A 19,480-nucleotide genomic window follows, 5' to 3' on the forward strand; every position below is an offset into this window, starting at 1 on the left:
GAGAGAGAGAGAGAAGGCATTCAGGCATGAACTCTCCCCCAGAACGTGGTATGCATCAATTAAGCATGTTTCCGAGTCAATGACAACTAACGTTTCTTCTTCCTGCGGAAAAACATCGACGGAGCGCCCAAAAGTCCCAAAATAAGTACCTTGATCGGGATAACTAAAGAGATACGAGCGTTACACGGAATAAAACATCATCCCGATACCTCCTTATCCCGTACACGACACCGCATGCCGCTCCGCTATCGGGTCTACCATGTGGTGGAGCGTGGTGTGTTGCGATGGACAGCCGCAAAGCTTGTCGTTCTCCTCGGCTCCATCATCGATCGAGCCCCAGCATAAATGAGTATAACAGGCCAGGGCTGAGACTCAGTATTGTTACTTTTTATGATGTGCGCACGGGGTAATATGGTCAAGGATGGTGAGTGACAGCGCTCAGCAATGCGGAGCAGTCTCTAAAATTGACAGCAAGCAGCAAGAAAACGGCCTGGGGCTGTTATGCTTTTTCTCCTCTCTTCCATGCAGCACATCGGTAACTTACGCTAGCCCATGCTCAAACAACCTGAACCCCGGCCATTCCCTCACTGCACACCAAAGCCCGGCCGAAAGCACCACAGATTCTGAGCGAACCCATGACTCTAAGAAGACGATGTCTACAGGCTAGACTTTCCTGTTTGGACGTTCCGTTGTCCTTGCAGGGGGGCTTGCCTGGAACAGGAGCATGCAGCATCGATTATCATGACACCTCAGGTTCACATCATTTTTTTCCACCCTGAGCCATCCTCGCTTCGAGAAATATATAGCACTGATATTAGCACGGGATTATGTCTGGCCGGCGGTCGCGGATCTAGGAGGTCACCACTGAGTGACGTCTAGCTTTCCACTGTATCAGGAGTTGCCAGGGGATGGAAGTCTTAGCGGGCAGTTCTAATTCTAGAATTGCTTATATAATACAGCGGCAAAATCTCATTCCGGCCGATGGACCAATCAGCAATGAGAAAGCAAGTCATGTGAAAGGGCACTCTTAGTCAGCATATGCAGCTCCCGGAGATGGAGTTGCGAGATGCAGCAAAGCAACGACATGGGCGCGGATGACAAGGACGAAAGCGCAGAGCCAAAGGCGTTGCTGCTGCACCTCCCTGGCCTGAGACGACACAGCTGTGCGACATTTGCATTGTTCTCTCCATGCTCTCATCTCGCCGTGGCTGCATGGGAGAACAAACCCACTGCATGGATGGTCTGGATACATGCATTCAAACTCCCTCGGTTCCAGTCGTCGGAGTTAAGACTGACAATCATCGGAGCAACCAGCTGCGGTCTCGCTCGTGAGGTCCAGCGTCCACCCCCCGGCTGTGGATGTTCCAAATCTGCCTGCAAGCTTCGGCGCCTCCTGTTATCCTGCTTGCTGCTTACTTGCTTTGCAGGCTAGGGATTATGCGCTGGGACTTGATTCTAATCCGGTGATCGTGCACGCCTTTCTTCCTTCTTCGCTCCCCGTTAGAAGGCAAAGGTCGAAAGCTTGTATCCACCTATCAACGGGCCAAGTACATTCTTGCCCTGTGGGTCGCGCTTGTTCAAACTTTTAGTCTGCCATCCGAGCAAGCCTTACTAGTGTTGGTTGAAACATCAAAGAGTCATTTCCATCTGATAAAAACTCCCACTCAACTTGCTGGTCGTATCTGTCACCCATCCTTGCGCCTGCACACTCCTTCCTTCTTTTTCGTCCTCGCCCTACGATATTGAGCGTATAGACGAACGAGTCGCCCGTCTGCTTGCATTTGCTTGTCGATCTTGGTAGCAAATCAGCGGGGGAAATCTTTATCATTGGTACGTCAACTCCGCTGGTGAACTCTCTTCTGGCCAGAGAGGGGAGGAAAGTCGAATGAGCATCTGTCCGCTTAATTGATTCAATGAGGCTGGCCAAAAGAAAAAAACAATTGTACATGGGGAATGCTCGTGGCCGCGGAGTTTATAACCGCCCTTTGTTTGCTTGTGCTAACCCAGTATGTGTTGCTAGTATCGAGCTCCAGGAGTATACCCTGGCGCCTGGATATGTTCCTGCTCGACACCACGAGCAGTAGTGAAGACGACGATATAAACCCCTATCTAATTCCTGGCCGCCCCCAATGAGCTTGTGGGTGCTTTGTGAGGCATTCAAACATAATGGTCTCTGAAGATATTACAATGCAGTCGCCGCAGGAGGAACAGAAAATTCAAGAGCAATCCTCAGCGTCAGCCGGAGGCGAGGTTGACAATTCCGAGGACCATCATGGCCAAACACCAGACGCAACGCAAGAACCTGTGACGACAGAGGGAACACCAGCTACCGACTCACACCAGTCCTCACTGGCCATAACAGTACAAAAAAGAAGAAGAGTCACAAGAGCCTGCGATGAGTGCCGCCGTAAGAAGATAAAATGCGACGGCAAGCAACCTTGTACCCACTGTACTGTCTATAGTTACGGTATGACTCCTTCTATATACAAACTATATATTCCGGTTAATCCTGTGCGAAAAAGCCGGTGGCTAATCATGTTTTTGATACCAGAATGCACATACGACAAGCCGTCAAACCGACGAAAAAATCCTGCCCCTCAATATATCGAAGCCCTCGAAAGTCGACTTCAGAAAGCCGAAAGGCTCCTGAGAGCACTTGTGCCCGAGATTGATCTTGATGACCCTCGATATGACGGGTGCTGCGTCGAAGAAATACTTGCTCTCCTCAAAAATAATACGCCAGAGCCCCCTAGAAAGCCCGAACCGAAGTTACCGGCAGCCTCAGAACCGTGCGACGAATCACTTCTAGAGTCGATGGTGGATAATACGGGCTCTCTTGACCTTGACGATGAAGGACATTGGGATTATCACGGTCATTCCTCTGGGCTTATCTTTGTGAGAAGAGTCCGGAAGCAAATAGGAAACATTGCTCCGGAAGGGCAGCTGCCACAGAAGCTCCCTCGGATGCCCCTCAGACTGGAGAAAATGAAATCAACTTCAGAGTCTCCTATCGACACACATTTGTCTCCCGTCCATGACTTACCATCGAAGAAGGAGGCGCGAAAATTTTGCACTCATGCCCTTGAAGATGCGTGTTGTATAATGCGTTTCTTGCATAAACCATCGTTTTGGGCAATGTTCGACCGTATATATGATACTCCGCTAGAACAATTCTCAAATGAGGAGAATAGCTTCTTGCCGCTTCTATATCTTGCGCTTGCTGTCGGATGCCTGTTTCGAGGACCGGGAGACTGCACTTTGGAGAAATCTGGCTATGAAAGTGCTGTAGATCAAGGGTAATTCCTCCTATTGAAGTTTCTTCGTACTTTCTGAGTCAATTCAAAACTAACAATCAGAATAGCTTCCAATATTTTAAAGCTGGTCGACAGTTGCTTGATATAACCGAGTGTCGTGATCTAACCTCTCTTCAAGCTGTTTGCTTTATGATCCTTTTTCTACAAGCCTCTGCCAATATTAGAACTTGTTATTCTTATATTGGAATTGCGCTCCGTGCTGCTGTCCGTCTTGGCCTCCACCGCTCGGTTTCTGTCAAGTTCAACCCCATTGAGCTCGAAACTCGCAAACGGATTTTCTGGGTAGTTCGAAAGATGGATGTCCATGTCAGCACTATCCTCGGCCTCCCATCAATGTTGAGTGAAGATGACATCGACCAAACCTATCCTATGGCTGTCGATGACGAATTTATCACCAAGGATGGCATCTTGCCTATGCCAAAGAACTACATTTGCCTAATGCAAGGTGCAAATGCGCACATGAGACTCGGCCATATCATGTTGAAAGTGATGAAATATATTTATCCTGTCAAAGTCACAACACACGGCGATAACCATACCTATATGGTAAGCCATTCAAAGATCCGAGAACTTGAACGAGATCTTCAGAAATGGATGGAGGCGCTGCCTGATGCCTATAGACCCGGTGGTGAAGCGGCAATCGAAGTGGAGAGGTGAGTGACCATATGTTGGAGAATTGATTTTGCATGTGCTGACAGGTCCAAGAATGAGGCAACTCCTCCGTATATGCTACGCTCATGTTCAGCTAGTTATGTATCGGCCTTTCTTACATTATGTCACTGGTGGTTCCAAAGGCCAAGAAATCGACAAACGATCTTATGCCTGTGCCGCTGCTTGTGTTAGTGTTGCGCGTAATGTTGTTCATATCACTGCTGGTATGAAAAAGAAACAGCTTCTCAACGGATCGTACTGGTTTACGATGTATACAACTTACTTTGCTATCTTAACGCTCCTCTTCTTTATCCTCGAAAACCCGGAATCTGCAGCGGCCAAGGACGGAATTTTGAAAGATGCCTTGGAGGGGAAGAATGTGCTAGCTGGCCTCGCAAAGAAGAGTATGGCTGCAGATCGATGTGCCCAGAGTTTGAATGTAAGTCTCCCTTGACCGTATGAATTCGATGTTATTCGCAAATGAACTAACATTATCTCTAGTCTATGTTTAAATATCTTCCGGAAAGACTTCGAAATCGGCAGGCTCTTTCGTCCCCGCTAATCAACCGGAAGCGTACTCAGACGCCCACTCCTATTTGTTCAAACAGTTCTTCAGGAAGCGGGAACAAGACACCACCCCTGCAGACGAAAGCGCCTGAAGAATTTAATGCAAGTTTACCACAACGAGCAAGTACCTTCCCATTGCACGTTACACCAAATAGAGAGGCTACTGTTCAAAATTCTCCGGCTGGAGATATGTCAGTAGAGAACGCAAATAGTGCCTCGAATGGCCCCTTCAAATGGACGGCTGATATGCAAAGCTTATTTGGCCCATCTCCTTCTACACCCCGGGTCTCATCACTGGCTAATACTGAACAAACTCACATATCATCACCATCTTTGGCTACAGTAGGAGCCACAGGAAACCAGCAATCACAATCCGCACCCAAACAAGATATATCATTTTCGCCGCCATTTAATGGCTCAGCACCTCTGCCTGATCTTATGCCGATGATGTTCCCTTCCGACGACCCGTTGGCCTACCCCACCCAACCAATGTCAACCTTGGAAGACGACCATTTTAAACAGGACAATAACAGCAATGGTGGCCAAGGTCAATTTATGTTCTCTTCAAACTCATCCCTACAATCTGTAATGGACAGGGATGGCTTGAATAAATCTAACGTGTCCTCTTCACCTTCGTTTGCAACTACCCCCGGGCTGTCCATGGTGAGTCCAGCATCCTCTCATGACCCAACCTCAGTCAGCAGTCTGCCTCCCCATATAAAGGCAGTATCCACCGCCTTCCCGGGCAATACACAAAGCCCAACATCGGAGCCCCAACAAAATACAAATGCCTACCAATTCATGGGCAACCCCGACCTTGTCACAATCCCCGGCCATTCTTTCATCTGGCAAAACCTTGCTGCGCAAGGGGCCCCAAACAATTCATACCAGTACCCTACAGCGGACCCCTCTTTCCAAAGTGCATCAGATGACTTTGTGATGGGTCTTGGTGCTGGCCTAGATATGGCCCTAGACACAGACATGAAATTTGATAACCTTCTAGACCAATTTGGTGGTGTGAGCACTAACATTGGTGGAGATATAAATGGAGATGGAAATTTGGGCGTACCGTCGAATGATTGGACTCAATGGGGAAACTGGAATTCGAACGGCGATGGCAGCAATAACGATAATAATGCTGGAAACAAGGACTAATGATTCTATGGTGGAATGCCCAGTTTTTCTAGCGATTGCTCCCTTTTTATGGTTTATCCCCAGTTTAACTTTCTGCATATACCCCCAAGAGACAGAATGCCATCGTCTTTATGCTTCCCCTGCTTGCTCTCCCCGTTATACCCTTGATACCCTTTGAAAACACGAGTGCGTAGACATCGATTCATGTCCTCTTCAAGAAGCGTGTACATTCTTGACATTACATATATTTTTATGCGCTATACATATGAGGGAGCAAGATTTAAAAGTACGCAGCGTATAGATAATCGGGTGTAAACAGATTTATCCTGGCTTAACCATATAGTTGATTTTAGTTTTGTATACCACATCCATCCTATTCCTCACCATTCTAATCCAGGTGTTCATTCGCATAATCTATCAACTTATCCAGTATCTCATTTGCCCTTCGCTTGTCTCGTTTTCTGGGATCTGCTCGTATAAGAGACTGAAGTAGTTTGCTTGTAATTTTCCTGTACTGGATATGCTCTTGAAAGACGGGGTGGCCTTTCAGCCGGCCATCAATGATAGATACTTGCCCCTCATCATTGGCAGCTACATGAAAAATTTGGGATGTTAGTGAAAAGGCCTCAATGAACAGTGTGGATGTTAAAGTGAGGGAAAAAAAAAAAAAAAAAAAAAAAGGTTAATATCAACATAAGAGTGCATACATACCAAGATATTTTTCTAGACTCCCATCTACCCAGAATAGATGCTCGTGCATCAAGCCATAGAAGAGCTATACCGGACCCAACATCAGTCTGAAGTACAATAATGGAAGAAGAAGATATAATCATACAACGCAGCCCAAGCTCCATAAATCCGATTGAATAGATGCTAGAGCTTTTGGATTATTGTGCTCAGGTGGGAGATAATACGGTGTGCCCATCAACTTAGTTTTCCTGGATTCATAACCTGTTAAAATTGTTAGTGTGCGATACCAATTGATAGTTGAGACAAACAAATCAAACTGACCCCCTTGTCCAAAGTCTATGATTTCTAGCAAAGAGAAGTCCCATCCGTCAGAGGCCAAGGGATGCTCGTGGCGTGTGATGTAAGCTGGTAGGCATGGGGGAATGGGGGGCTGGGGTTTTGACCGAGGGGGGAGTGCCAGGAACACTGTACCCCGCAAGTCCCTCCCAAACGTCTTCTGCATGGCTTCAGGAGTGAAAGCATCTTCAGATACACCCAGGGTAACATTTCCGGGGCTGAGATCTAATGGCAGCATAAGTATGTTAGTCAAAAACTGTAACTGTTCTCTGTTGTTCAAGGCGGGGAGACTGTTCGTACCTCCGTGATATATCCCCAGTTCATGAAACGAAAATACTTTTACCAAGAGTGCTTCCGTGAACATGGATATAGAAGCAACATCCCATGGACAACCGAGCACCTCGTACTCATCACTAGCCCAGCTCCTTTGTGCAAGTGTGCATCCAGACGGTTGCATCACGAGACAAAGGTGCCGCCTATTCGTCGGCACATGAGTATAGAAGAAAGAAAACTGAAGGGCACCGATATCCCTCAGGATTTTTAGCTCAATATTATTAGCAGAGCTGTGCTCTGATCTCAAAATCTTGAGAGCATGATTTACTCCAGTTTCCCTAGAGCAGTTTCTTAATTAGCATGTGAGAAACAGAGCCGGGTGAGAAACGCACTTGTTTTTGACCAGCCACACAGTAGAGTATGAGCCATGGCCAAGTTTTCCAATAACTTCGAAAGAACAGTTTTTTCCATCCTGCATATTTTTACCTCCTAAAATGTCACCGATCAAGACGGGACAGAGACCAGCTTGTCCGTATGAGTATTCACGAATGCCCTCGCATAGCTCCGCATCACAATATTCCTGGACCCATCTAGGCTGTCCCGCATCCACATCTCCAATGGGGTATTCTTGTATCATGCTTGCTAGAATTCAGAACAAAACGAAAGGCTCTGGGCAAACTGAGAATCAGATGGGTTGTGTGATGGAAACTTGGGTAGGATGTGTTCGATTCCTTATATAGCAGAGAATTTCAAGATCATATAGCGCCCAGGGACATATTTGCTCCTCCAACTCACAAGGATCTGTGCATCGAGTCACACTCCACCCCGGCGCTTGAAGGGGCGGCGTAACTTGACAAGGATCCTATTTTGGTTGGCTCTCATCGACTTTTTGTTGGCGTCACAATCTGAATCAGCAAGGATCTTCAAAAAAGCGAGGTTCGTTTTTCTTTCTTTTACTTCCACTGAGGCCTATCGAGCACTGTGCTGTTCCGACTGGCCGACCTCGACTTTGTGTCCTTGAGTGATGTGCAGCGACAGGACGATTCAACGAGGTCATGTTCGTGGTGGCATGCTATTCATTACTCACCCAAGTTTGTTCGTGACTCAATAACGAACTCTCTAACTAACAAGTTAACTAGTTAATTACGTAATTTAGTTGACCTATAGTTAACTAGTCCGTAAATGGACATTACTAATAAAAGTTAAATAGGCGCCAAAAACGCAAACTTCCAAATATATCCCCATCATCCCAACCTCATCCCTTGCTGTGCCGCAGCAGTCATAGTGTTATTCTACTTACTATTGAGGAATAGCTTGAGAATGGGAGGGGCGAAGAAATGGATCCGGTTGCATATTGATAAACTGCTTCTCAATACCACTGAATGCCTATTCGTGCAGAGCCACGCCCAGTATGTTGGATGGCCCCTATCACACCTCCTTCTCCGCTGCCTTGCCTTGGATATCCCGAAATAGCGATGGCGGCGCTTAACAGTACCGTTTACCCGGGTAGCCGCCAAGACATGATGAGCCGTGTGCAAGCTTTGATTCATTGGCTTACGGCGCATAAGAGCAATTTCCAAAGATACCCCAGACATACCTTCCATGCATGGGCATTGATTTCGGTGCCTGAGAGCCATAGAAATGATCATTTGATCCAAAACCTGATACGATACCCACTCTCAATATGGAATATGTGAGAGTCAGCGCCTATACTCCGTCCATTACTTCCCCTCCCCCGGCATACCCGAAGAACATATGATAGAATGTACAGGGGTAGGTTGCTGTCAATTTTGGATGTATTCCCATTGTTTTTCCTATGCAGTGGCATAGCTCCGATAATTTACTGGCTCTGGTGAACTTATCTTGAAGCGCCCGGGCAAGGCAAGGCAGGGGGAAGAAAGTTTGGGGGCGGGGGATTAATTGGATGATGATTGTAAATAGATCTATTGTCGGAATTTCAACAATTCATGCATTACTGTGACAGATTTCACAATAGTCCGTCAAATGCGGCACTCATCAGCATTGACTCGGCAGGTTATAAATACTACCATCTCAGCTCCTGATCCTGTGTTGTTTTGGGAGACAGTTCACAGCCAACAAACAGGAATACAAAGACAAAAAAGACAAGTTTTACACAAGCCCAACTGCGCATAGGTTTTATCCTTCCGTTACCCCTTTCAACTCCAAGCACAATGCTGCGCACCAAACAGCCACAACGAGGTGCGATGCGGTCCTCCCAGCCGCCCAAACGCCCTGCGCCTCCTAAGAAACCAGGCTCCCAGGTCAACCAAGGGGGAATTCGTGCGCCCAAGTCACACTGGCCGGTATGGAAGATGAACTACCGTGCGGAAGGGGTGAGCAAGATACTCCGGATTGAATGGCACCACGAGCCGAACAGTCAAGAGGCGATGAATGAGACCCTTTCAGTCATCTATGAGTATATCTGCAACCCTTGTGATGAGATTTTATCATTTCATGGAAGAGGTTTTAAGGACCTGAAGCCCGAATTCTGCATTGTTACGTGAGTATCTACAACAGGGTTCCAGAAGATGGGTCAAGCTAACTACGAGTGCTTTTAATATAGTGGGGATTCTCATGTGACGACCATCAGCCACTCGGACAGAAAGAGGGATACGGATTTACATCTAAGCCTGCACTTCAGCAGCGCGGGAGACCGGGTCCACCACAGGGGACACAGCGTGCACGTATACGTTGATCCCATTACTAGAAAGCATCGCCGAAAGCCGTCGGCATGGACCAGCCCAACTCCCGATGATGAAAAAATGAGGGCCGTGTACGAAGGAAGAACGGAGTGGCCCCCGGAAACCAACGCTTATGATTGCCGATGGGCACCAGGCCACGAGCCGCGCCCCCCGCCGTCAACGGAAAGACTGGTCGACGCCCCAGCACCCAGGACGAATCCATGGGCGAGATAGAATCGTGAACTGTTTCCTCATTTCCTCAGATGCCCTCTAAGATGTCAGCCCCTTAGCTATGCGCCCCTAGTATTCCTTATCATTATTGACCAGGCTTTTGTTGGGAGTCGGAGATATATCACGTCGGCGCTTAGTTAGTTATTTTAGGTTTGTCATGGTTAATCATCATCTCCACCAGCGCGTTAATGACACATCCGCTTTAATGACACGTCCCGAGTAACCAAGTTTTATGATGTATTAAATACTTGAACTTTATTAAGAATCTAAGTATCTAGTAAATGAATGTGAAGGCCTGATTACAGCTTATTAGGTACTGGATTTAGCTCTAAGGATTTTGATAACTCGATGAAGTTGTCGGTTTCCTAATCAACCGGGACGTGGGGTTATCTGCAGAGTGCGTGTGCGAAAGATAGGCTTTGTGGGGAAGGCGCCAGGCGTCAAGTTGCGACTTCACCGGTCGACTTCACTGGAGGATCGTCACTGCCGTTCGTGAAGTGCTATATTCACGGCCATGCTGCCATCTGCTGAATATTTAAGGCCCCCCAGATCCAAATTTTTTTCTCGACCTGAATATTTTATCTAAGAATTACAACCTCCTCTCCAGCTACACATCCCTCCCCTCAAACAGTTTTACCTCTTACCCAGTTGTCTGTCTTACCCACCCAGCTCGACTTGATGGAGTCACTGGACGCTCGCTACGACACCCTGTGGGCAGAGTTCAGGCTTGACCAGACGTCCGCATGGAACAGTTGTACCCCTTACCCAGTTGTCTTTCTTAGCCAGAAAGCCTGTCCAGCTCCAGGCTTGCGCCAGCTCGAGGCCTTCAGGTCAAGGGTGCTGCATGAAGGGCAGGCTATGCGATCTCGCCAAGGGCTTGACGACTGCTTGGACATGACATGAGAAGTTGACCTGTGTGGAAGATGAAATACCGCACAGAGGAGTTTTCCTAATACCCTCCGGAATCGAGTGGCATCACAAGCCACAGGAAAATAAATGGAAGACACCTTAGTGTGTTACCCCAATATACCATCAGCGTGGAAGCTAAGATACTGCGCAGAGGCAGTTAATAAAACTCTCGAGGAGACCTAGATCGGGGCCTATCATTGTTTTTATAAATATAGCCCCTATCGCCTCCATCATTCTAAGGTGATCTCGGGGTAAAGTCTCTTTTGACACGACAGCAAGGACAACAAAGAGAAGAAGATCAAGAAGAAAGGATGTCGTCAAACAACATGTCGTCAAGCAATATGTCGGTCCAGTTCCAGGCTGTGCCAGCTGGAAATAACAACTCCAAGGCAGGTTGGCCTGTGTGGAAGATAATATACCGCGTGGAGGGTATAAACAAAGTCCTCAGAATTGAGTGGCACCACAGGCCCGAACATGTTCGGGTGGAAGAGACTCTGAGGGTGATATCGCAGTATATCATAAAACAGGCTTTTCAAGAGAGCATAAGACAAACTAATAAAGAAGAAAAGACGAAAGAAGAGGAAGGGATGTCGTCAAACGACACGTTAGTCCAGTTCCCGGCTTTGCCAGCTGGACGTAACCCCAAGGCAGATTGGCCTGTGTGTAAGATGAAATACCGCGCGGAGGGTATAAACAAAGCCCTCAGAATTAAGTGGCACCACAGGCCCGAACATGGTCGGATGGAAGAGACTCTGAGGGTGATATCCCAGTATATCGCCAATCACTGTGCCAGCTGGAAACTGCAATTCCAAGGCAGGTGGCCTGTGTGTAAGATGAAATACCGCGCGGAGGGTATAAACAAAGCCCTCAGAATTGAGTGGTACCACAGGTTCGAAGATGGTCGAATGGTAGTGACTCTGAGGGTGATGTCCCAGTATATCGCCAATCACTGTGACATCATCCAAGTTGGCACCGAAGGGGGCTTCAAGAAGGTCAAGCCCGAATACTGCATAGTATTGTATGTATTCGCAGCTTCCGGCAGTCTTGGCCGTTCTTGCCCGCGCTTGGCTCCGCTTTGCTTGGCACATCAAGAAGGTCAAGACAGAATACTGCATAGTATGGTATGTACTCATAGCTTCCGGCAGCCATCCAAACATTTTCCTGGGTAACCTTAAGCTAACCACCTCTACTACAGCGCCGATGCCCACCCGACGACCATAAGCCAAACGGATAGACCTCCAGACAAGGAGCTGCACATATGTCTGCGCTTTAGTAACGCAGGGGGACCACGTCCGGCATATGGGCTACAGTGTCCACGTCTAAGTCGATCCAGGGACCAGAAAGACTACCGCAACCAGACAGCGAAGGGGGCTTCAAGATGGTGAAGCCCGAGTACTGTATAGTATTGTAGGTATTTGTAACTTCCCGCGGCCAACATACTTCTGGGTAAAGCTAACCATTCCTAGCATATGTGTGGATGCTCGACGCACGAAAGCCAAACGGATAGACCTCCAGACAAGGAGCTGCACGTATGTCTGCGCTTTAGTAGCGCAGGAGACCGCGCCAGCCGCATGGGCTACAGTGTCCACGTCTATGTCGATCCAGGGGCCAGAAACCAAATTCGCCAGCAGAGGTGTTGGGTATCTCCAACTCTAGATATTCCGAGAATGATCGGTTTGAACTCGCATGGGCTACAGTGTGACCAGCAACAAAGAAAGCAGCAAGCAAGTAGGAAGGAGAAGAAAGGAGGGAAACCCAGCGAAGCCGCCTTGTCCTTCTTCGACTTGTCTCTGCTATTTAAATGTCTTGGCCGACCTCCGTATCTTACACCGTCTCGTCGTTCTTGTCATTGTCTTGTCCATGTCTGTGACGATCCAGGGACCAGAAACCATATTCGCCAGAAGACGAAGTGGGGTCACCCGACCCTAGATATATCGAAAATGAGGGCAGTTTATGATGGTAGAACAGAGTGGCCTCCAGAGATCGACTCACAAAAGGTGAAGAATTAGTGAGGTCCAACGTTCAAGCTAGCTTGAGAGGTCAAGCTCTTGAATGGTATACCATCGAGCTGACTGAGATGGAAAAACGAGCAATTACTGCATTCCCCCTACAAGCCGGATGGGTAGAGGCCCTGACAAAGCGTTTCAAACCACGGGCAGTCGAGGCACTGGCCGCAATGACCCAACTGACTTTCCCCATGGCAGTCTTCCATAAGGGTTATGACGTTAGGACATACGTTCACTGTCAAGTGCCAATAGGCTATGAGCCACGTCCACCTCCGACAACAGCAGGGTTCGTCGACGTGCCAATTCCAAAGACGAACCCTTGGGCGAAGTAGCTAATCGGTTCCCGGAGACGCCTCACAGAGTGAGATATCAGCTTCTCTCGACTAATTAACAACCTGCAACCAACTATGTTCGACAACCTCCGACAACAGCAGGGTTCGTCGACGCGCCAATTCCAAAGACGAACCCTTGGGCGAGGTAGCTAATCGGTCCCCAGAGACGCTTCACAGAGTAAGATATCAGCTTCATTCCGACTAACCAACAGTCTGCAACCGACCATGTTCAACAACCTCAACTTATGGATGACTGATCGTCAGTTGACCTCGGACTGAGTGCAATTTGTCATGCAGCTAATGATACTCGTCCATCTAACCCACCCGTGCATTCCCTTGGAGAAGTTGTGTTGATCTCAGCGAAGAGAACTCAGACTCTCTGGAATGAGGAGAAGAGTTGAAAGACGATGACGCTCTCACCCTTCGGAAATAATAAATAAGTAGATTAAATGGGCTTACATTCGAGGGGTTAGAGGAGTTTTTTTCAAGGCACATGTTCTGCCCTTGGGAGATTGGGATTCCTTTCGTGCTAGGATCGACCAGCCGAGGAAGAAATAATCTATCTCCTTTCTTCCGTGCAACAATATCTATATCTATCTATATATATATATTATCAGTACTGACCACCAGTGTGGGCTTGCTAAATTGGTATTTATTGGTGAATGTATACATGGAAAGTGGACATTTATATAAAAGATGCCAGTTGGGCAGTCTAGTAAGTTATATTCTAGATACGTAGGTAGACCCTTATGAAACACCTTTTGAGTTTATCCAGTTGCCCTGTTAGAATCTAGCATAGTTATCAGAAACCCAGTACGCTCGTATGCCCATCACCCATCACCTCCTCCCTCCTTGACAACGTTTCACATGTGGCAAAGAAGCAATATTAAGCAATGGAATGGGGGGGTGACTAAGCAAGGACAAGCACTGGCTGAAGACGCCCCACCCGGGTCCTTATTCGCTGCTTAAGTACTTAAATCACCATGACTAATCATCGGCTGACCTCGGCGTCTCAAGCAGGGATGCACCTGGCTTGGCACCCTTGGCCCAACCTTGGCAACTTCGCTTGTGTATTCTTGGCAGTGGGTCTTGGCACTCATCCCCTTGGCCCGTCCTTGGCCGTCCTTGGCCGCCCTTGGCTCCGCCTGGCTTGGCGCTCTCGCCCTCATTGGGTCCCTTGGAGTAACACATCTGCTTATGTCAGCACTACAGAAAAAGCAACGAAGCGAAGAAAAATAAAATAAAATAAAATAAAATAAAATAATAAAAAAGAAGAAGAGACGAGACGAAGGAGAAAGACAGGAAGAAGCAAAGAAAAAGGCGAAGAGAGGAAAAAGCAAAGAAAGGCCAGCGAGACAGAAGAGAGAGAGAGAGAGAGAGACCACTGGCAGCACCAGCAGCAGCAAGAAAGCAAGCAGGCAGGCAGGAAAGCAAGCAAGCAAGCAAGCGGCAGAAGAAAAGAAGGAAAGCTGCCTTGCCTCGCCTTACTTATTTAAATGTCTTGGCCGTCCTCCGTCTCTCCCACCGTCTCGTCGTTCTTGTCGCTGTCTTGTCCTGCCTTTCCTGCCCAACCGCCGACCTCAGCGACTGCTCTAGTACTTGTCCATCCCTCCTGTCCAGCTCTCGTCCTAGCACTGCTGCTTACTGCCTGCTACGGAGTCCTGCCTGCTACTTATCTCTGTCTCTGTCGACTCCCTCCGCCCGCCCAGGCTTGGCCGTTCCCTCTCTCTCTGTCAGCGCTGTCTGTCTCGCCCTCGCCTTTCCGCGCTCCCCTTACTCACTTATTTTAAGGAGGCCAAGGCCCTCCCTCGCCGACTCAGCCCCTTCGTCCCGTCTCTCCTCGCGTCCTCCTCTCATCGCTGCTCAGCTGCACCGGCGTTCTTCTTCTTCTTCTTCTTCTTCTTCTTCTTCTACTTTACTACTACTTCCTGGCGACGATTTCTTTTCAGCGTTGACTCTCTGGACTTATAACGCCCTCGTCGCCCTCCTCTTCGATCGCTGACTTTCCGCTCTTGGTGCCTCGCTCGCCCAGCGTCGACAAGACTTTTGCTTGGCGGCCATGTCTTCCACCCAGGACCAAGACCATTCCGCCCTCGCCCAGCACCAGCAGCAGCAGCATCAGCCGTCGCAGCAGCAGCAGTCACAGCAGCAGCAGGCGGCCGCGGGCTCGCAGCCAGAGCAGACGCAGGCGCAGGCACAGCAGCCCCGGAGCCAGATGCAGTCCGCGTCATCTCTCCAGCAGCAACCACCTCAGCAACAGCAGCAACCTCAGCAGCAGGGCCAGCAGCAGCAGCAAGGACAGCAGCAGCAGCAGCCGGCCTCGCAGACAGTGCAGAGCGTCCCTGTCCAGACGAGTCTCCAGCATGCTGCCGCTGCCGCCGCCGCCGTCGCGCCCCCGGGAGTCCAGCAGGTCGCTCCCAACAGTCCCAGCGCGCCCGGCTCGCTCGAATGTCAGTGGCAGGGCTGCCAGGAACTCTGCCCGACTCCAGAGGCTCTCTACGTATGCTTCTCCTTCTATCCTTCTCTCTCTCTCTCTTTATGTGTTGTGATGCAATGGCTAACTGGGCGTAGGAACATGTGTGCGAGCGCCACGTCGGACGCAAGAGCACCAACAACCTCAACCTGACCTGTGGATGGTCCAACTGCCGCACCACCACCGTCAAGCGCGACCACATCACCTCCCACATCCGCGTCCATGTGCCCCTGAAGCCGCACAAATGTGACTTCTGCGGCAAGGCCTTCAAGCGGCCCCAGGATCTGAAGAAACATGTCAAGACGCACGCGGACGACTCGGTCCTCATGCGGTCGCCGGAGCCCGGTGCCGGCCAGCGACAGCAGCCTCCCACCGGCATGTTTGGCGTCGGTCTTGGGCCTGACGGAAAGCGTACGTTTTATTTTATTCCTATTTTTATTCTATTTATTTTGCTCTATTTTATTCTATTGTGATGTGTTCAGGGCTGACAACTTTTTATAGCAGCTCACTTTTTTGAAGGATCACTCGGTCCGGTCCCCCAGGCTTACGGCCACCCTCCACCACAGTACTACCAGCCTCAGCACCCCCAGCAGCAGCCCAATCCCTCGTATGGAAACGTCTACTATGCCGTTGGCCACGATGCTGCCCACCAGGCGTCCTACGAGAGCAAGAAGCGTGGCTACGATGCCCTCAATGAGTTCTTTGGAGACCTGAAGCGCCGTCAGTTCGACCCTACCTCCTATGCCGCCGTAGGCCAGCGTCTGCTCAACCTCCATGGCCTCCCGCTGCCTCTGACCCACGGCGGTGCAGTGCCAGAGTACCAGCCCATGCCTGCCATGGTCGGCGTCGGTGGCGGCCATAGTGGCTACCAGTCCGCCGGACCCATCCCGACCCAGTCCTACCATCTGCCCCCCATGGGCAATCTGCGCACCAAAGCTGACCTGATGAACATTGACCAATTCCTGGAGCAGATGCAGTCCACCGTCTACGAGAGTGATGAAAACGTGGCCGCCGCAGGAGTTGCCCAGCCTGGTGCCCACTACGTCCAGGGTCCCCTGAGTTACCGCACGACTAACTCTCCCCCGACTCACCACCAGTCACACCACCACCCTCATGCCACCGCCACTGCCGCTACGACCACTCCGGCGGCTACCACTGCCTCCATGATGTCCACTTCTGCTGCTGTCACTCCTGCTTCCTCTGTCTCTGCTGCCAGTAGATCCCCTCTCGCATCCACTCCGGCCCTCACTCCTCCCTCCAGCGCCCAGTCCTACACCTCTGGCCGCTCTCCGATCTCGCTCGCCTCTAGCCATGGCATGTCCCCATCCCATCACCCTTCAACGGCAGGAATGTACCCTACTTTACCCGCCACAACGGGCCAGGACAGCCTCTCCTCATCGGGATACCCAACCACCGTCTCCAGTGCCGCTCCCCCGTCCACTCTGAGCAGCATCTTTGATGATGACCGAAGACGCTACACTGGCGGCATGCTCCAGCGTGCTCGTCCTGACATTGACCTCTCCACTCCCTCCATCAAGCGTGATGCTGACGCTGCTGCTGCTGCTAAGGACGAAGCTAAGCTGTCCTCCAGCGTCATCGATCCTGCCCTCAGCCGTGCCTCGGCCGACATGGACGAAGATGCTGCCCCCCGTAGAAGCCCTTCATCCACCCCTACTCCCACTGCTACTACTGCTGCTGCTGCTGGACCAGATGACCGCCAGCCAGCCGGTGAGCAGCAATGGGTCGAGAACGTGCGTCTGCTACAGAGACTACGTGACTATGTCCTCGAACGTCTCAACAACGGTGACTATGTCGATGAAGACAAGCAGGACGACTCCGACAAGGAGGAAGACGCCAAGACCGACAAAGCTTCCCCTGGATCTGCATCTACTACATCTGCATCTGACGCCGCTACCGGAGCCGGAGAGTACCCCAGCATCAAGATGCATGGAATGGAAGCGATCGCCGCCGCTGCCGTGGCCCACGAGGAAGGAAGAGATAGTCAGATGCCACGCGACGACGAAGATCAGGAGAACCCATCTACCCCCACTGCCCGAAGCACGACAACCATGCTCGATGCCGAGGAAGAGGCCAAGCAAGCAGGAGAGAACCTGTATCCTGTGCTCAAGATGGCCGTTGACGATGACGGAGCCGACACCGACGGCGACGAGAAAATGGGCCAGTAGACCGACCGACCGACTGGCTGCGTTCTTTGTTCAGCTTATACCACCTACACCATTACCTTTTTCCGCGTTTCGTGACGATGCTACGAGTTTGTCTTTCCAATCTGTCGAGTCAGCCATGTATATTTTACTTTTTACTTTTGTTCATCGTATCCGTCTTATCGTTTTGTCTGTTCATCGTTTTTGTCTTTGTCCATCTGTCCAAGTGTCTGCTGTGGGATGTTTCCAAATACTATTTTCTTTCTCTTCTCCTTTTCCCTTCTTTGCTCTCCACCGAGTCCATCGTAGTATTGATATCGTAAAATACCGTAACTTACGCCGCCACCACCCAAAACCCTGTAACTCCGATACATAACCTAAAAACCACCGACGACGAACGACGTCAACTACGACATCATAGAAATACAGATTACAACTGATCAGCGAGAAGTAGGGAGAGACAGCAACATTGTCAGCCCTGTGAGAAAGAAAAAAAAAAAGACTCCCTGCCACGAGGAGAGGAACGAAGAAGACAGCAAAATCGAGCAGCCGACCCATGGTTCGGTCTCGGCCCCAGCTCCAAGACGGTCAAAAGGCCCGTCGTCGCCATCCACGCGCTCGCATCAACGGCCAGACAGTCGATGTCTCCATCATCCAGAGTCACTAAGTCTTAAGTCCCTCCCGCTGGAGCCCTGCAAACTGAGAAATCCGGGGTTTGGCTCGTTCGCCTTTCTTGCCATCGATCCGGCCGTCTCCAGCAGTGACATATCCTTACTCCGTAACTCGGTAAACTAGTTTTTTTTTAGTCCGTTCCCTGTGTTTTGGTTCGTCTTGTTTCGCCTCGGGGCCACTAACCGTCGTTTATCGATAGGCTGGCGGCTGGGGCTATCGATATCGGCTGTTTGAGAGGGCGGGTTGTGGACGCGTTGAGGCGCTGTGCTGGCTGCGTATATACAAACAAACATAACATCATCGCTGGCGAGCCGATCGTTACTTCGATACTTTGATACTTTCTTGACGCGTGCGTGGGTTACATACTCTGTTACGCTTACTTTTGCGCCTGCGCCTGCGTCTACGTCTGCGTCTGCGTCTGCGTCCGCGTGAGGTGAGGCTCGAGGTCTTGTCCGCGGCTATATGAACTAGTTATACGGCTGGGCTGAGTCGCGTCAAGCCCTGCTTCAACGACACGACATACATACATACATACTTAAAGTAGCCTGCTTGCTACGAGTATTCTGTACTGGCTTGGTGCGGAGGGGGAACTGGCTGCTGATACAGCTGCCATCAGGAAGATCGAAGGAATACACGAGATCGTACCCGTACCACAAACACAAACATCCACACTCTCCATCTCGCCTCCGCACTCGGTCGGTCGAAGATACGCAACAAAGACACAGTTAAACGAGTCAGTCAGTCTGCTGAACCCACATCGAGACGAAAGCCGAAGTCTGGTTGGGAGGCTGCGAAAGAGGTGGCAAGCCCAAAGGCCGCAGACGAAGAAGCAAGTCACTCGGTTCGAGCGAAGGGAGGAGGGAAGCAGTGAAAAGGGAAAAGGAAGAAAAAAACAAAGTCAAGCTCAAAGACGCAAGAGAGGAACCGTTAACCAGACATCCAATCGAGGGAAGGGAAAAAGTCAACTTCTGGTGAAAGAGTTTTTTTTCTTTCCATCTTCTTCGCCTGTTTACCAACTTTGACGGTAG

The 19,480-nt window shown here is 49.9% G+C and overlaps 7 protein-coding genes across 7 annotated transcripts; 4 read left to right on the forward strand and 3 right to left on the reverse strand.

Annotated features, from left to right (window-relative positions):
• Positions 1-2,166: 2,166 nt before the first annotated feature.
• Positions 2,167-5,687, forward strand: TRV_01300 (C6 transcription factor, putative; the record flags this gene model as incomplete). Its single annotated transcript, XM_003024486.1, has 4 exons — positions 2,167-3,296; positions 3,362-3,967; positions 4,158-4,404; positions 4,467-5,687. 4 exons carry the CDS (start codon positions 2,167-2,169, stop codon positions 5,685-5,687), a joined length of 3,204 nt encoding a protein of 1,067 aa, XP_003024532.1.
• A 367-nt stretch (positions 5,688-6,054) lies between these two features.
• On the reverse strand, positions 6,055-7,602 carry TRV_01301 (uncharacterized protein; the record flags this gene model as incomplete). Its single annotated transcript, XM_003024487.1, has 4 exons — positions 6,055-6,257; positions 6,378-6,441; positions 6,502-7,303; positions 7,358-7,602. 4 exons carry the CDS (start codon positions 7,600-7,602, stop codon positions 6,055-6,057), a joined length of 1,314 nt encoding a protein of 437 aa, XP_003024533.1.
• A 4,872-nt stretch (positions 7,603-12,474) lies between these two features.
• On the forward strand, positions 12,475-12,816 carry TRV_01302 (uncharacterized protein; the record flags this gene model as incomplete). Its single annotated transcript, XM_003024488.1, has 1 exon — positions 12,475-12,816. The coding sequence occupies one exon, from the start codon at positions 12,475-12,477 to the stop codon at positions 12,814-12,816; it is 342 nt and encodes a 113-aa protein (XP_003024534.1).
• A 1,312-nt stretch (positions 12,817-14,128) lies between these two features.
• Positions 14,129-14,741, forward strand: TRV_01303 (uncharacterized protein; the record flags this gene model as incomplete). Its single annotated transcript, XM_003024489.1, has 2 exons — positions 14,129-14,227; positions 14,418-14,741. 2 exons carry the CDS (start codon positions 14,129-14,131, stop codon positions 14,739-14,741), a joined length of 423 nt encoding a protein of 140 aa, XP_003024535.1.
• Positions 14,742-14,998: 257 nt separating this feature from the next.
• TRV_01304 (uncharacterized protein) lies at positions 14,999-15,914 on the reverse strand (the record flags this gene model as incomplete). Its single annotated transcript, XM_003024490.1, has 3 exons — positions 14,999-15,055; positions 15,149-15,511; positions 15,708-15,914. 3 exons carry the CDS (start codon positions 15,912-15,914, stop codon positions 14,999-15,001), a joined length of 627 nt encoding a protein of 208 aa, XP_003024536.1.
• Positions 15,915-15,995: 81 nt separating this feature from the next.
• Positions 15,996-17,804, forward strand: TRV_01305 (uncharacterized protein; the record flags this gene model as incomplete). Its single annotated transcript, XM_003024491.1, has 2 exons — positions 15,996-16,029; positions 16,120-17,804. The coding sequence occupies 2 exons, from the start codon at positions 15,996-15,998 to the stop codon at positions 17,802-17,804; spliced, it is 1,719 nt and encodes a 572-aa protein (XP_003024537.1).
• Positions 17,805-17,959: 155 nt separating this feature from the next.
• TRV_01306 (uncharacterized protein) lies at positions 17,960-18,157 on the reverse strand (the record flags this gene model as incomplete). Its single annotated transcript, XM_003024492.1, has 1 exon — positions 17,960-18,157. A coding segment is annotated over one exon (198 nt), but the record flags the coding sequence as incomplete, so codon positions are not given.
• Positions 18,158-19,480: the final 1,323 nt, after the last annotated feature.

Source organism: Trichophyton verrucosum (assembly GCF_000151505.1).
Source record: "Trichophyton verrucosum HKI 0517 chromosome Unknown contig00110_1.f1.exp, whole genome shotgun sequence".
Lineage (NCBI taxonomy): Eukaryota > Fungi > Ascomycota > Eurotiomycetes > Onygenales > Arthrodermataceae > Trichophyton > Trichophyton verrucosum.